This window comes from Miniopterus natalensis, chromosome 14 (assembly GCF_054644295.1).
Source record: "Miniopterus natalensis isolate mMinNat1 chromosome 14, mMinNat1.hap1, whole genome shotgun sequence".
Lineage (NCBI taxonomy): Eukaryota > Metazoa > Chordata > Mammalia > Chiroptera > Miniopteridae > Miniopterus > Miniopterus natalensis.
This window is the reverse complement of record NC_142094.1, coordinates 56,473,615-56,489,623: the sequence shown is the minus strand read 5'-3', so window position 1 is coordinate 56,489,623 and position 16,009 is coordinate 56,473,615. Positions and strand designations below refer to the sequence as shown.

The 16,009-nt window shown below is 53.4% G+C and overlaps 1 protein-coding gene across 4 annotated transcripts in view; it reads left to right on the top strand.

Annotated features, from left to right (window-relative positions):
* DOCK1 (dedicator of cytokinesis 1) overlaps positions 1-16,009 on the top strand; it is a 287,380-nt gene that overhangs the window by 264,663 nt on the left and 6,708 nt on the right. For all 4 annotated transcript variants that reach the window (XM_087824025.1, XM_087824024.1, XM_087824027.1 and 1 more), the window contains exons 43-48: positions 53-137; positions 3,073-3,159; positions 4,662-4,838; positions 5,774-5,857; positions 10,637-10,774; positions 13,532-13,677. In XM_087824025.1, the coding sequence (XP_087680151.1) occupies positions 53-137; positions 3,073-3,159; positions 4,662-4,838; positions 5,774-5,857; positions 10,637-10,774; positions 13,532-13,677 (717 nt within the window). The remainder of the gene's footprint in view (positions 1-52; positions 138-3,072; positions 3,160-4,661; positions 4,839-5,773; positions 5,858-10,636; positions 10,775-13,531; positions 13,678-16,009) is intronic.

The window sequence follows — 16,009 nt, the reverse complement described above, 5'->3', positions numbered from 1 at the left end:
GAAATGAACTGCTTTTGGGGTTAAATGCCTAATAAGTTCTCTGTCTCTCCAGTTTTTACAGGGTAAACGAGGTGCAGCGATTTGAATATTCTAGGCCGATCCGCAAGGGAGAGAAAAACCCAGACAATGAATTTGCGGTAAGAAACAAAAACAAAAAAATCCAACCTCCCCTAAAGCTCATTCCACCCCAACAAAACTGCCCGTGGAACCCCGTGGCCTCGGAGGCCACCGCAGCGCAGCGTTCAGTGGCTTTGCACGTCACGTGCAGACACCCTGACATAGCGCCCCTTCAAATTTAGCAGAACGATGGCTCTCACCACATCGCCAGTCCTCACGACGCTGTAACAGGTGACGGCGCTGCAGAGGCCTTTCCGAGTTCACAGCACACGCGTGCTTCCTCCTGGGCGCGTCGGAGTTGGTTTCCATCTGGCCCCAGGTCCTGGCGCAGGTGCCAGTGCCGGTGCCCCTGTTAGAAACGGCGCACAGAGGTGCCGGGCGCTTCACGTGGCTTTCTGCAGGTGACGAGCCGTCAGGAGGGCGGCTGGGCCTGAATTCACGGAGGCACCAAGCAGGGTTTCCACCTTCACGACTGAGTAACGGGCCAGGAAATTCTCCGTGGGGGGGTGGGCATCGCAGGATGTCAGGCAGTGCCCCTGACCTCCCCCCACTCAATGCCAGTAGCACTTCCCCCATTGTGACAACTAATCAAAAATGCTGCCACACACCGAGAGGTGTCTGTCCCCTGCTGGAAGCCGCTGTGTTCGAGTCATTAAAATATTAACACAGATCCTTGTGCCTTTTAAAAATAGACATGCAACTGGTTGAATGGATTCCATTCTGCAAAGGCCTGAAATAAAGCAGGGGTTTGTTTTTTAATGTTAACATTTCTCCTCCTGCCCCGAAAACCTCCTCTGAAAGTCCTAGGTAGGCACAGATTTCAAGGAGGATTGGCTGTGGGGCCCCTGAGGACACCAGTGTTGCTTGGGAAAGGTTGCCCCTTACCTGCAGGCTGGAGGCGCCTGGGGGTGCAGGAGGTCAAAGGTGAATCAGCACCTCTCTGCTGACCCACCTGAAGCTGGGAGCACTTCCAGCAGACTTGACTCCACCACCTCCCTTGGAAGCCTTGAGTGTCCTCTCATGTTCCCATCTCAGGGCGAGGCCTGCGCGTCTGCGGGCCCAGCTCTCAGGGCCCATCCTGCCCAACCCAGGCACCTTGTGCGTTAACGGGGAGCTTGGGGCCAGTGAATTCTGAAGTCGTCCCCAATTCCAGCACCGCTTAGTTCCAACTAAGACCCTATTTCAAGACCCTGTTTCTTGGACCTGTTTGGTGACTGTGGCGTTGTCTGTGGTAGTGACATAGGCTCAGCCCCACCTGGACAGCGGCCTGGAGGGCGGTGGTTTTTGAGCAGTCCCTGCCTGCCCGGTCATTCTGGCATTAATGCCATTATTTATAGAGTCTCTCCCATCTGCAGATTAATAGACAGTTCTTGAATTCCCCTCATGCCTCCCCATCTGGAGCTCTGTATTTCTGTGCTGTAGAGAGAGACGCTGGGAGGTCACGCACCACCCACTGGGGCAGAGCCGAGAATAACCCCGATCCCTGTGTTTGGAGCTGCGTAAGCCTCCAAGGCTATGATTTTTCTAAACAGCCCTGAAATCCCCGCGTGGCCCCGCCCGGCCCCCGCGCACAGCCGAGGCTGCCTGAGCCGCGGGATGTATCCTTCAGGCGCCCGACAAAGCCTCAGGCTCCCAGATGAGCTCAGGGCTCTTGCAGTGATGGGAAGCCAGGCTCAGGCTGCGGGGAGCCGGGCTCACAGGCGGGCACCGAGAGCTCTCTCCTGCCAGGCCCAGGGCTCCGGGGGGCAGCTCAGCCATCATCCACGCCTCCTCACAGCAAGGGGGGGAGGCCTGGGATCCTAGGGCCACCGAGGGGGAGGAGGGGGACTGGTCTGAGTTAGCCAGAGCTGGCCCTAAGCGGCCGTGCAACCCAGAGGCCCCTCCCAGGGTGCGTGGGCCTTGGGAAAAGGACTTTGGTGTGGCTGGGTCTGCGGGAGCTGCCTCACGGTGGCAAGGAGCATCGGCCCTGAGACGGGAGGCCTTGGCCTGTGGCCTGTGGCCCAGAGGCTTTAGCCAGGTCCTTCCTCCCTCCTCCTCTGCAATCTAAGAGGCTTGGGAATCAGTGTTGAGATCAGTCCGGTTTCCTGGAATCGTGGATGTTCCGTTGTGCCCTGTGTTTGTCTCAGGGTCACTTTACAGACTCAGCCCCTGAGCAGTGAGCGTCGTCACGGGAAGGTTACAGCGCAGGAGGTGGGGTGAAGGTTTACCCCGAGACAGCCCGTGCCACCTAAGAGATGTGTTGACGTATATTTTATTGGCTTGAAACAATCTCCTGCAATATATAATGCACCATGTTACAAAAAAATACGGATTATAAAGTGGTATTTTTATTGAAACGATACGCACTTTTTAATGCTTAGTAAGAAATCTTGAACAGTAGATCTTAAAATGTTTAAGGACCGTGTCTGAGTGATTTTCCCCCTTCTATTTCCGTATCTTTATTTTATAATGAAACATATACTAGTTATGTAGAAAATTAAAGCTTGAAACACAGATTTTGTTATGATGTGAGCGGTCACTTTAATAGAGCTCAGGTTTCCCCAACACATGCGCCTTTGGGTTCCTCTTAACGGCTAAGCAAGGCTAAGGCCTCACTCCCGGCAGCCTTTCCAGAAACCTGTTTGCTCAGAGGGCACCTCCCTCATTTTCATGCATCTAATTCTCCCCGACTCTCAGGTTATATTTTCTTTGCCAAATAGCAGGGAGGTGGGCGCCGTTGGCCAGGAAGGCAGGGGACACTGATGTGCCCGTATGGTCAACATCAAGCAGAACATGGTTGGCAAGGTGCTCCTGAGCGCAGACTTGCCCCCCCGGGAACATGGAAGGGCTGAGTGTCACCTCTCCCGGGGGAACCCTGTTCTGGGGGGTTGGCCTGGCAGAGGGTCACGAATCCCATTAGGGCAGAAGCCACCTACCTGCTGACATGTCCTAACAAGGGCTCTGTTCTCTTTGCAGAACATGTGGATCGAGAGAACCATCTACACAACCGCCTATAAGTTACCTGGAATTTTACGGTGGTTTGAGGTCAAATCTGTTTTCATGGTAAGGGCACCCCGAAAGGAACTGTCCCTGATCCTCCCTCATGCCTCTGACACACCCTCTTCACCCCCGGGTACCGTGTGGTCACTATGGCCCAGTGCACACTGCGGACCCCAGATCAGACCGGACTGAGCCCGACCTCACCCCATGTGTTCCCCGGAGCCTCAGGTCTCCTTGGCCCCGAGTATCTAGTGAGATGCTGTGTGATCACAGCCAGTCCAGCTTCTGCGGAAACCGGGACTGAGATTACAGCCCTTCTCACTAGATACCAAGGGCCCGTCATCCCTGCTGCTGCGACTGCTCCTCCAAGTTAACTAAACAGAAAGTGGGGGACCAGGTCCCTTTGCATAGTTTTTCTGAGCCGCTTTCTGATGGTTTCATCCATTTATGTGACAAACAACTTAATTAATACCACTTGCTTGTTTCAAGAAAAGATAGCTTGAGATACCCTCCCAGCACTTTTTAAAGAAATGGAGACCGTGTCTCATTAGCTACACCCTGCTTTGCCTCAGGTGGGCTGTGGGACAGTTTCCGTAGCGGGCCCGAGGGCGCAGCAGGTGCTCAGTGCGGTGATTGCCAGCATGGCAGATCCCACTGAAAGATGTACGTTTTATTAGTGTGTCCAGGCCTGTTGTGCCCTGGCAGGGTCTCACCTGGACCACAGGGGAACTTCTCTCCCCAGCCCTGTTTCCACTCTAGGCCTTTATCTTTACGGATCTGAGCCCCAGGCCGCCCCCAGAGCATGCCCTCCTCCTGCTCTGAAGCCCCAGGGCCCTGGGCCTGCCCCCACCTCGGGCCCTTTCACTTTCTGTCCTGGAGGCTCCTGCTGTGGGCCCCGGCAGGCCCTGGCGTGGGGACCTGGCGTGGGGACGGCTCGGGAGATAAGTGGCAGAATGCAGGCCTCTCGAGCACCATTGTGTGAGAGGGGGCAGAAGAGGTGGCCTTTCACATCAGCAGGCGCTAAGCCTCTTAATGAGCCTCTTCCCATAAGCCCTTGTAATCGGGGATTCTGAGGGCTGGCCAGGATGCCCGGGGAAGGAGCTTAGCTGGAGGGGGAGGTGGGGAGCCTGGCCTTTTGTGAGGATGTGGTTCTGCCACTGGTAATCCCAGAATGATGTAACCCAAAGCCCATCCCCTCCCCTCCCGTCTGCCTCCTGGAGCAGCCCACCACGGCGCATCCGTGGGCACAGTAGCCAACGGTGTTGGTTTGATAAAATAGGAAACTATTGTTTCTTGCGTCAAGTGGGGCAGAGGGGCAGGAGACCGAGGGGGACATATGGGTGGTTCTCTGAGCACGTGAGGACCACATCTGTGGACACAATGATACTGAAATTCCCAGCTGCCCTCCTTTGGATAATCAGGGATCATGCCCCCAAAAATCCATTGGGAAGAAAGGTACACGGGGAGTAGGAAGCCTGTCCCTGCTGGGAAATGCTTCTCCTCTGGCGGAGCCCCGTGAGCCGGAGCCTCAGCTGGGGACCTCGTGCGTCTTCCCCTCCCTGCAGGTGGAGATCAGCCCCCTGGAGAATGCCATCGAGACCATGCAGCTGACCAACGACAAGCTGAACAGCATGGTGCAGCAGCACCTGGAGGACCCCAGCCTCCCCATCAACCCCCTCTCCATGCTCCTCAACGGCATCGTGGACCCGGCCGTCATGGGCGGCTTCGCAAATTACGAAAAGGCAGGTGACACACCTGCTCTCCCTTCACAGCCCTGCCCTGGGACAGACCCTCTCCAGACTCCGTCTCTAAGTCCAGAAGCTGCCCTGGTCTCAGCGAGCGACCTCAGCGGCGATGAGCCACGGCCAGGCCAGGGGCAACCTGGGCAGCCCCTGCAAACTGTGGACAGGCAAGGGCCCACCACGGGCATGCCCGGCCTGGGCATTGCCCACCTAGGTTGGCTCTGAAGCGTGACCCTTAGCCCGGGACCGTCAAGGCCACAAGATACAGTTTGTCGGGCTGGCACGTGGAGAGGGCCAGCTGGCCCCCCTGGGAGTCTCTCGATGGGAACGGGCAGGGTTGAAGGATGCCGTGTGGCCTGGACCAGGCGTCTCCGCGACGGCCCGCCGCCTGTCCTTGTGAATCCAGGTGGGGCGCGGCCACGGCCCTTCCTTACTTCCTGCCTGTGGCTGTTCTGATACAACAGTGGAGCTGAGGCCCCGTCTGGACAAGTTTGCTGACCCCTGGTCTAGACAAAGTAAAACGGAAGCAGAGGGTCACTGCCCAGGAGTGGTCACCACTGTTGGTTCATTGTCCTGGACAAAGAGGTGGTGCTCTGTAGGAGCCACCTTTAGGTGTGGTGTAGACCCAGGCAGGGCACAGGGTGGGGTGACGGGCATGTGAGCCTCTGGGGAATTGCCACCCAGCAGACTGAGCCTCCAGGTCAGCTGTGGCTTTGCTGGGGACCAGGCCTGGGGTGCCACCCTGAATGCCCCTCCTGGCTGTCCATTCCCTCCGACTGACCTGACCAGATTCTTTGCCCTGGGTGAGATCCCTGGCAGCAGGGGTGTGGGCTGTTTTACCCACAGCTCTGTTCCCAGGGTCTGGCGCACAGAAGGTGTGCAGAAACACGTGTTGGGTGGGCGGGGGACTGAGTGGCTCTCCCTGTCCCCTCCAGGCCTTCTTCACGGAACGGTACCTGCAGGAGCACCCAGAGGCCCATGAGAAGATCGAGAAGCTCAAAGACCTGATCGCCTGGCAGGTAAGTGTCCGCACGCAGCCTCATGGGGCGTGGGTCCTCATATGTGTTTTCCCAGCTGCAATACGGAATATTATTTTGCTTTCCTACTCATGTTCCTGAGACCCTCAGAGGGACGTGGTCTTAAAAGGGTGGGTGACTCCGGAGAGCACCTTGTGTTTGGTAGAAGTTACCTGGTTCAACATCTGTGCATCTTGGAGCCTCCGGGAGCTGGGTGGTGGAGGGGGCGTCAGACCTGGTTCGCATCGGGGCTCTGCCGACTTGCTCTGCCCGCTTTGGGCAACCCACCTCTTCCAGTCTTCTCACCTGGGGGTGAGCAGGGTGCTGTCTGACATAACCACACCTGGCTGAGTACAGAGCTCAGGGAGGGGAGGCCAGGTCTCCTTGCACCCGTGGGATGTGGCACCCCAGGCCACCTGCTAAGCCGGGCTCCCAGGCTGACAGTTGGCCCCTGACACGACCAGCTCTTCCTAAGGAGGTGTCTCTGTGGACCCCTCCATCCTGGCCACCCTGAGCCTCACCTGTGTGCCTTCCTCTCCACCTTCAGCACAGTAGCTAGTGTGGCCTCCTAGGGTGGAATGAGCTAGGCTTTGGTTTCAAACCAAGTTACAAGTACTTATTTTATATTTTATTGTGGTAAAATTTACATAACATAAAATTCATCACTTTAAGCATTTTTAAGAGCACAGTTCAGCGGCATTAAGCACATTCACACTGTCCTGCAGCCGTCACCACCACCATCTCCAGGACTTTCCTTCTTGCAAAACTGAAGCTCTGTCCCCATGACACAGCTCTCCAGGCTTCTTGCCCCTGGCACCATGCTTCTGCTTTCTGTCCCTATGAATTCCCCTACTCGAGGAGCCCCTTATAAGTGGAATTCTACAGTATTTGTCCTTTTGTACTGGCTTATTTCACTTAGAATTATGTCTTCAAGGTTCATCTACATTGCAATGTGTCAGAATTTCTTTCCTTTTTTAAGGCTTAATAGTATTCCGTTGTGTGTATGAACCACATTTTATTTATCCATTCATTCACCGTAGGACATTGGGTTGGTCCTACCTTTTGGCTACTGTAAATAACGCTGCTGTGATCACGGTGTGCAGATACCTGCTCGAGTCCCTGCTTCCACTTCCTCTGGGTATAGTATACCCAGAAGTGGGATGCTGGGCGATACGCTGATTCTCTCTTTCATTGTTTGAGGAACCACGAAACTGTTTGCCACAGCAGCTGCTCCATTTTATAATCCCACCAGCAGCAATTCACCAGGGTTCCAGTTTCTCCATGTCTTTGCCAGCACTTGTTACTTTCCGATTTTGTTTTGTGTGTGTGTTTTGTAATAACCATCCTAACGGGTGTGACTTAACCACAGATCCGTATGCATTTGACATCTGTTTGGCCTGAAATTATTCTGTGATAAGAAACATCAGGGGCTGACTCCACAGGACCTCATTGGCCAAATTGCCTGGAATGGAAGCCTCATGCAGGTGGTCACCCTGTTACCAAAAAGCAGGGAGAGAGTTTAAAGTGCCTGAATGATTCCAATTTAGATGTCGGAACCAAAGTGTACAAAATTCGAAACTCGTGGAGGCCATAAAGCCATTGCTACACAAAAACTAGTTTGGTCTGCAAAAGCCCTATTGATTTTTCTTTTTTCTGTAAGCTTTTACAGCAAATTGGATTTTAAGAGTTTCAAGTCCTACAGAGGAAAATAATTTGTTCCCCAGGGAAGACTTTGTGTCAGCACTATGTCATCGCCCCTAATAACTTTATTAAAGATGGATTTTAAAGCAGCTCGCAGGAGAGTCGAAAGGAAGCATCTGTTTCCCAGCAGCTTCATTAAATCAAAAGTGCTGAAAATAATATTCAAACATTACTTGAGATTTTGCTTTTATTTGCAAATGTTTGGAAAAGCCGTGTTTTCGTGACCCTAATTGAGTCATGCAGTCATTAAAAATAGGAAGGTTGGGGTTATCAGAATGCTGCCTTCTGTTTTTGTTTGTCGGTTTGTTTGGTTTGGGTTTTTCCTGAGATGCCATGTGGGTGGAGCAGGGTTTGGGCCTTGGGAATCCCCGGGACTCGCTGGTGGTTCCCCCCTTGATGTGCAGTAAGCACGTCTCGGTTCCTGAAATCGCTCGCGAAGGCTGGTTAGTAAGGGCCAGGCAGCTCCCGCTCTGCTGTGCCAGGGCTGAGGCAGGACGGTGCTGACCTGCACCCCCCTCGTGGCCTGGAGTCAGGCGCAGGCTGCATGGGCCTCTTGTGGATTTACAGCTGTCCCCATGGTCACGAGTGAGACCAGCCCCTTCCTCAGAGGCACAGCTCAGCTGGGTCACTCCCCAAAGCAGCCGTCAGGTTGAGCATCCCTGCCGAGCGTCCAAGATGAATGCACACAGACTCACGTCAACCCGCTGGGACGGGCACATGTCTCTTTTTGAAATGAAAGACCAGACTCACTCATTTCCCCAGCTGGTGTCAGGCAGGACCTTTGTGGCCAGGGGTGGTGCTCCCGGAGCAATGAGCGGCGCTTCCAGATGCTCGGCGCTGCTGGCAGGCCAGGCATCTGCAGGGGACACACAGGAGCAACCTTCAAGGACAGTGCTGCCATGTGGAAGGGCATCTTTTGAGAGCAGGCTTCATGCTCGGTTTAAACAACTTGAGCTGTGCCTCTCCCCCCTTCTGGGCTCGGGGAAACTGTAGAAGTCCGGAATCCTGGGCTCCATCCTAGAGGAAATTGGGGCTCGGGTGGGGCTCAGCGTCTGCCCCGAGGGCTTGATGCTCAGCCGGGGCGGAACCCCCTGCACTGCAGGGTCTCAGCCTCGCTGCATGGCTTCTTCGTATGTTAGGCACCTGCTGCGTTGGAAAGGATGTTTTTTCCTGGCTGCACCTCAACCCCAGGCAGACACGGCAGGGCCAGACCCCACCCAGGAAGAAGGTTCTGCCTGACCAATGTCAGGGACCCCTCTAGGGGATAATTCTCATGGCCAGCAACTGTCACCTGCCGAAGTACAGGTCACGCAGTACCAGTGACCTAAACCCATGGTCTGCACTTTAGTCCAGCAGGTCGCTTCTTTGGTGTCAGGTATCTGCCCAATTCAGAGTTTCATCAGACCGACAAAAGGCACCAAAATGATTAGATTGTGTTTCGCACATTTTTGAAAGCGCCATTCCCATCAGAGTGCCCTCGGTATCAAGGGTGGCTGTGGCCCGACCTTCAGGCAGCACCCCCGTGCTTGCCTTCCACCCAGACAGACGTGCCCCGCCTGCCTCGGCCGCCCCCACGCGGGACTCGGGAAGCAGAAGGGTTTCCGTGGGCGTCTCCACGGCTGGCCCCGGGGAAGCTGCCATTTGCAGGGTGACTCGCGCAGATATGAAAACGTCCCGGCCACTTCACGGTCTCCCCTGCGCACTGTCCCTTTGGCAATAGCTGGCGGGAAGTGGATGCCTGGCTCGTACCTGGGTACAGTCCCAGCTGTCAGCAAAACGAACTGTGTGGGTGCAGCCGGAGAGCAGGCCTGGGGAGCGCGCTCCCGCCCCCCCCGGAGCACCCCTCGAGGCCACACCTGCCTGCTCTGGACAGCAACCAAATGCAGGCCCTGCCGTGATTCATCTCGACAAGATGTCTTGGATTTGTTCACGTGCAATTCAGTTGTGTGCTTATTACCCTTCTTATAAATCTGCTCGTTGCGGCTGCTGTTCCGTTATATTAGGAAAATCTGTTTCTAATCAGTGCGTTGATTTAATTATCAGTTATTAAGAGGAAGCCTCTTAGCTTGATTGCACTGAGGAGTGTCGAGCTCTCTGTCCGAGTGGGAGGGTGGGGTGGGAGCAGAGCTGGGGAAGGAGGCGGGAGCGTTTCCTGCACCCACCCCCGACAGCAGGGACTCGAGGGTCCCGGTGCTGGGGAATGAAGTGTTTCTCGGTGATGCTTTTAAAGGTCAGCTGCGTCTCCACGCTCGAGCGGGAAGTGTTGGCGTGGAGATTGGGTGACAGCAGTGTCAGCAGAGAGAGATTATTTTTAGTTTTAAGTGAGAATAAATTTGGTCTTCCTTTCCAAAGGAGACTATCCTTCAGGACCACAGATCACAAAGAAATAGGTTTTCACGTTTTGGAGCAGGGCTCTCAATTGCCTATAAAGCCCATATTCTTAGCTAAAAAATAAAACCTTTGCACTGTGACCTGACCTGTGGCTAACAGATCCAGTTACATCTCAACAAATTCAAAACTCGGCTCTCCTCCCAAACTCAGGTGGACGGACAAAGCTTCAGGCAAAGTCCTGGAGGGGCCGTGGGGTGGTGAGCACTGCCCCAGACCTGTCCAATGTATTTATTTTTATTTAGTTTTAATTTTCACCCAAGGACATTGTTTCCAGTGCTTTTCAGAAAGTGGAGAGTGGAAGGGAGAGAGAGAGAAACATCGATGTGAGAGAGACGCACCGATTGGTTGCCTCCTGTACTTGCCCCAACCCGGCCAGGAATCAAGCCTGCAACTGAGGTGCGTGCCCTTGGCCGGAACTGAATCGGACCCGGGACCCTTCAGTCCGAGGGCCGACGCTCTAACCACTGAGCCAAACCAGACGGGGCAAGACGTGTCCAATTTAAAACGCGAATGTTAATGTAAACATTTTGGTCTTTGGGGGCAACAAGCCCGCTGATGAGTTTCATCCGCCAACCCAGCGTGGGCACAAAAGCGGAGTCACAGCCACAGTGCCCCCCTCAGCCCAGCGCGCCCCCCTCTCCCTGGACCGTGACTCGGGAAATGAGGACCGTCCGCCTCTTTGTTTTTCAGATTCCGTTTCTGGCCGAAGGGATCCGGATTCACGGGGAGAAGATCACAGAAGCGCTGAGGCCCTTTCACGAGAGAATGGAGGCCTGTTTCAAGCAGCTGCGGGAGAAAGTGGAGAAGCAATACGGCGTGCGGGCCATGGTGCGTGGGCCCGGCGCGGGGGGCACCGTGTCCAGCAGTGACAGGCTCCCGGGCGGAGTGACTAAGACGTGTGCAGGTGCCTGCTTAGGAAGTAGGGGTGTCGGGGACCTCAGTCCCCTTCATCCAGCAAACCAGCCCCCTCCTTTCAATAGCTGGAAATGTCAGGGGCGAGTAAACGTCCACCAATTGGCTTCATCGCCGACCACCCTAGTGCAGTGGAGCAACAGAGAAACCTCACACGGCACATACGAAGAATTAACGAGTGACACACAGGGCAACGGCCATCACCGTGTCCCAAAGCAGAGGGGAGCCTGTGCCCAGCCCAAGGTCAAAGTCACTGAGGGGGAGGAGTGATGGATTACTGAGGTCTGAGATTGTCAGCGAGGACTTACCTACTAAAGGAAGGGGTCACTGCTTAGCCCAGCAGGGTGAGTTGGGATGGTCAGGAGGCGGGAAGATGCTGCCTGGGGAGAGGACTCACTCAGCAAAGGCCGGGAGGCAGGATGAGTGTCCGGCCAGAGGGCCGAGCAGACGCAGACGCACCTTCCTTGGGCAGGGAGAAGTGGGCGGGAGTTGGAAGGAGCCAACAGCCTAGGACGCCCATCTGGGGCAGGAGGCTCCGCTCCAGGGAGAAGGGCAGAACTGGGCTTCTGCTAAGAGTTTGTGGAAGGTTTCTGAGCAGGGGCTGTGGTCAGGAGCCACATAGCAGAGCACCTTGGGACTTTTAATGATGCGGAACCTGGTGGTTTTAAGCCTGACCTCAGGCTTGGAACAGCCTTTGGATGCTGGGCCTCAGTGGCTCGGGGCGGGCCCAGATCATTCCTCCAAGCACCACTGTGGCTTCGGTTCCAAGCAGTGCCCTCTGATTTCTTCAGCCACGGGCACCCTCAGGCTTGCTGGGCCCTCCCTCGCCTTCGTTTTTCCAGTCCTGGGGGCTGTAAGGAGCCGCCGTGCCCTGGATGAAAGTGCAGGAGCCTGGCCCCTGATGCTGAGGGAGTGAGGAGCCAAGGGGAGCTTGTGCTTCAGGCTGTAGTAACAACACAACAAGGACAAGGGCAGCTGCCAAGTCCCACCGGCTTCACCCGCATCCTTCATGTCATCCTCACGGCCTCTCACGGTCGGACAATTATTCCCTGCGTGCTCGGGAGGAAGCGAGCTCAGCGTGAGTCTGTATTTTATGCGGAGTCACAGCCTTGTTAGAGCCAGAACTCTAGCCCTGTTCTAAGGCACACCTGTCAGGGCTGGGGGAGACCTGCTGCTTCAGATGAAAAAATAAAGTCCTGATCCTCAATTTCTAAAGGCACAAAACAGGCTCCCAGGGCTCAGCCAGTAGGCTGGGTCAGAGGACACTTCACAGAGTCAGCCTCGGATTGTTTCTGAAAGTCCACAAGAGCGTATTGCAGACTCTGAGTCTCTAGGTTCTGTGTGAGGAGCATTTTCACAATTTGGACGAGTCTGCAAATAACCGTTTGCTATTCAGTTTACACATAAAGGCCAGTTAATGACAACGGGCATCTCTGGGGATATATGGAACGTCACCATCGTGGGTGCTAAACCCAAGCCGAGGCCGACCCGCCCTGCTGCCGGAGCCCAGTGGCATATTGCTCTGAACCAGTGGCTGGCAGACTGTGGCTGCCACCTGGCTTTGTAAATAAAGTTTTATTGGCAAGCAGTCGTGATGACTTATTTCCGTGTTGTCTGTGGCTGTTTCTATGCTACAGCAGTGGAGCTGAGCAGAGCCAAAAATACCCGTGACCTGGCCCTCTGCAGAAAGCCTAACCTGCCCCTGCTCTAAACTGCTCATTTCTCATGAAAGGGACAGTGCGCAGGTCAAACTGTATTCAGTGTACAAAGCGCACGTTTAAGAAGCAGGCCTACTTTCCAGATGTGGAAGCGGTGGTTACGCAGCCTGTAATCAGCCAGGGTCCCCAGCAGGTCGGCGTGGGGTTGGGGCAGAGCCACACCGAGAGGAAGTGCCCTCCAGGGGTGGGAATTCCACAGCCTCAAGCAAAAGAAAGGAGCTTCTGCAGCAGCTTCAGCCCCAGATGTGCCAACATCTGGCTCAGGTGCAGGTACAATAGTGTTTCCTTGCTAATTAGAGGTTGACACATGGAGTATTTCAGATACACATTTTTTGGTAACAACAATATATCCAAGAGAGGGCGGGAAACTCCGCCCAGACCCACTCTTCTTGAGAATGAAATGCGTCACTAGTCCGCCACCTGGCGGGGAGGAGCTCGAGCAGCTGCAGCTGTGGCTTCCCCGAGTCCACTGTCCCCAGCACCGCAGGGGAGGAAGCCACCCCTAACTGAGAGCAGGGGCATTGCATTTAGTCGACAGAAGTTCAGTCCTGTCATGTCCATGATTTGCATGGTTTGTCAACATGCAGTTGTATATCTCACGATCTTGCAGATTCTTTAATCTCATTTTAGGTGTTATTCTAAAAATTGAAAAATTGAGTTTTCTGGTCAGTACTTCCTGCTTTGACTTTACAAGAGGCTGATGGATTGTGGTCTTGGTAAAAAAAAAAAAAAATTATATATATAAAATTTTATAAAACCAAATCATCATCATTTTCATCTTTGACTCCAAACAGGTACATGTACTGTCTGTAAAAGTGTTGACAATGTTGGTCTAGATTCCAGGCTGCTAAGACCACGTGGTCCCAAGAGCCTGGCCATGCCCAACCAGAAATCTTTTGGTGCAAACATCCAACCAGCCCCTCTCTGTCTGTCCCTCCCTCTCTCTCCCCTGCAGCCCTCCAGCCTGGACGACAGACGAGGCAGCCGTCCCCGGTCCATGGTGCGATCCTTCACGATGCCTTCTTCGTCCCGGCCTCTGTCGGTGGCCTCTGTCTCTTCCCTGTCCTCAGACAGCACCCCTTCCAGGCCAGGCTCTGATGGGTGAGTGGCAATCAGCAGTCGGGACAGAGCTCGGAGGGACCTGAGAGGAGCCACCCAGGGCCCTGGATTGGTTTTATCACAACTGAGAGGATTTCTTAAAAATCAAAACTGTCTTTGAAACTGAGACCCTCCGAGACTTTACAAACGTAGACCCCAGTAAGACTTTCAGGGTCTTGTGAGTTTCTGAGAAAGAAATTCTCACTTCGGGTACCACTTGGGGTAAGGTTTTCATAAAAAAAAATATTTTTTTATAATTAACCCACACCCGAGGATATTTTTTCCATTAACTTTTTTTAGAGTGGAAGGAAGGGAGAGAGGGAAACATTGATGTGAGAGAGACACATCAATTGATTGCCTCCCACGTGCACCCCAATTGGGGCCAGGGATCGAACCCACGACCCTTTGGTGCCTGGGCCGACGCTCTAACCACTGAGCCACACCGGCCAGGGCAAAGGTTTCCATCCAGTTGTAACACCTCCCGTGAGCGTTTGGTCCTGCTCACCGTGTCCAGGAAGACACGTGGTGCGTCCCCTGCCGGCTGTGTGCGTGGACTCCCCACCTCTGGCTCACTTCCAGGTGTCGCACCAGGACGGTACTGTCACAGGCCGTCAGGCTTCCTTGAGGACCGTCTCATCCAAGAGACCCCTCTGCAGAGCCGCTTTTGCTCTTGAGCCCCAGGAAGACAAAGCCCCCAAGAAGGGACAAAAACCTAACAGGCCGGTCAGCATTCGGGCCCTCACTGGGTCTCTCGCGTTAACTCGGAGTGTTGTTCAGAGAGCCTCTGTGTTGATATATTTTGTGCTTTTGAGTGGCGAATGTGTAGAGTTTGTTCTTATACAAACAGAGAAAAATGTTGGATGCAATTTAAACGTCAGAGAAGAGCTTCCCATGGCTTTATCGTCGAGTGTGCACAGTCCTGTGCCTGTCCAACCCCATTTGGTTGACTGTCACCCTGTCGACCCACAGGCCCCGGCCCTGGCCCCGGCCCCTGCCACACGCAGACACAAACTTTCACATCGCCCGAGGGCCGCTCAGCTCCGAGCGCCCTTTCTTGCCTGCGAAGGATGTGCCCAATGGAGAACTGAAAACTACACCCACATTTTTTCCCTAACAGTAATTTTTACCCGTGTCTGCTATTTATAAGGCCAAGTCCATATGGAAATCCTCCATTCAGAGGTATTTAAATCATGTGTGCTTGTCACTTGGAACAAGATTGCTGAAGAAATTGAATTCAGCTTCTCCCCCAGAAATCCTTAGCTAGTTATGAGAAGGTTTTATGTTTCCAAGAGCGCGGCGATGGGGGTGGAAATTGCTCTGGAGGCTTCGGTTAGAAGTGCGCTGTGTTGCACGTGGGAATAGAGGAGCCCGGGCAGTCGTACCTTCTCCCTGGGGGCCTGGGCTGAACCTTGAGCTAGAGGCGTCTTGCATGGAGTCCAGATTTTTGTTCCTTCTTGGGGTTTCCTCCCTTAGTTGTGTAACTAAGCGGAGTTAATTAGGCTCTGGTCTCAAACGGCACAGGCTACCTGCAGGATAAAGTATATCCTGCCAGCAGTGGCTTCCGGCAGGTAAAAAATTTAAAACTGAACCTGTCTTTCTGTGGGTTCTTTCTGCGCATCTGTGACCCAGCACCCGTCTTCCTCGGAGCTGGCAACGTCCACTAATTCTTTTTTCCTACCTTAGTTGTCTCACGTTCTGGAAGAAAATAATTAAATTTTGATTATTGCTTATACTATATTAGACATACTATCTAACTCATAATGAATGTGGATTAGCTGGTTACTGTGTATCCAGGGGAAAAGCCTTGAAGTTTTTATTATGGAAAAGTTTCAGTGATATACAAAGTGGACAGACCTTTACAACGGGGCCCCAAGCCCATGAGTTAGTAATTATCCACCCGCAGCCAATCTCACTTCATTCAGTCTATACCCCGCTCTCTCCCTCCCCCACATTATTTTGAAGCAAATCTCAAACTTCATGTCTTTTCACACATAAGTATTTCAATGTGAATCTCTAAAAGGTAAGGAGTTAAAAAAAAACAAAACACACCATTTATCACACATAAAAAATTAGCCGTGTAATTCATATTATCATCACATACTGGTGCTAATTTCTAATTGTGCTATAAATGTCATATTTTTTAATTTGTTTGCAATTGATCCAAATAAGAGTCTCACTTTGCAGTTGATTGATGTATCTTTTTAATTCTCTCTGAATCAATAGGTTTCTCCTTCCACCTTTTTTCTTTTTCTTGTCATTTATTTCTTGAAAAGTCTACGTTGCTTATCCCGTAGCCTAGATTTTGCTGGTTGTGTGCCCTGCGGTGTGATTAACG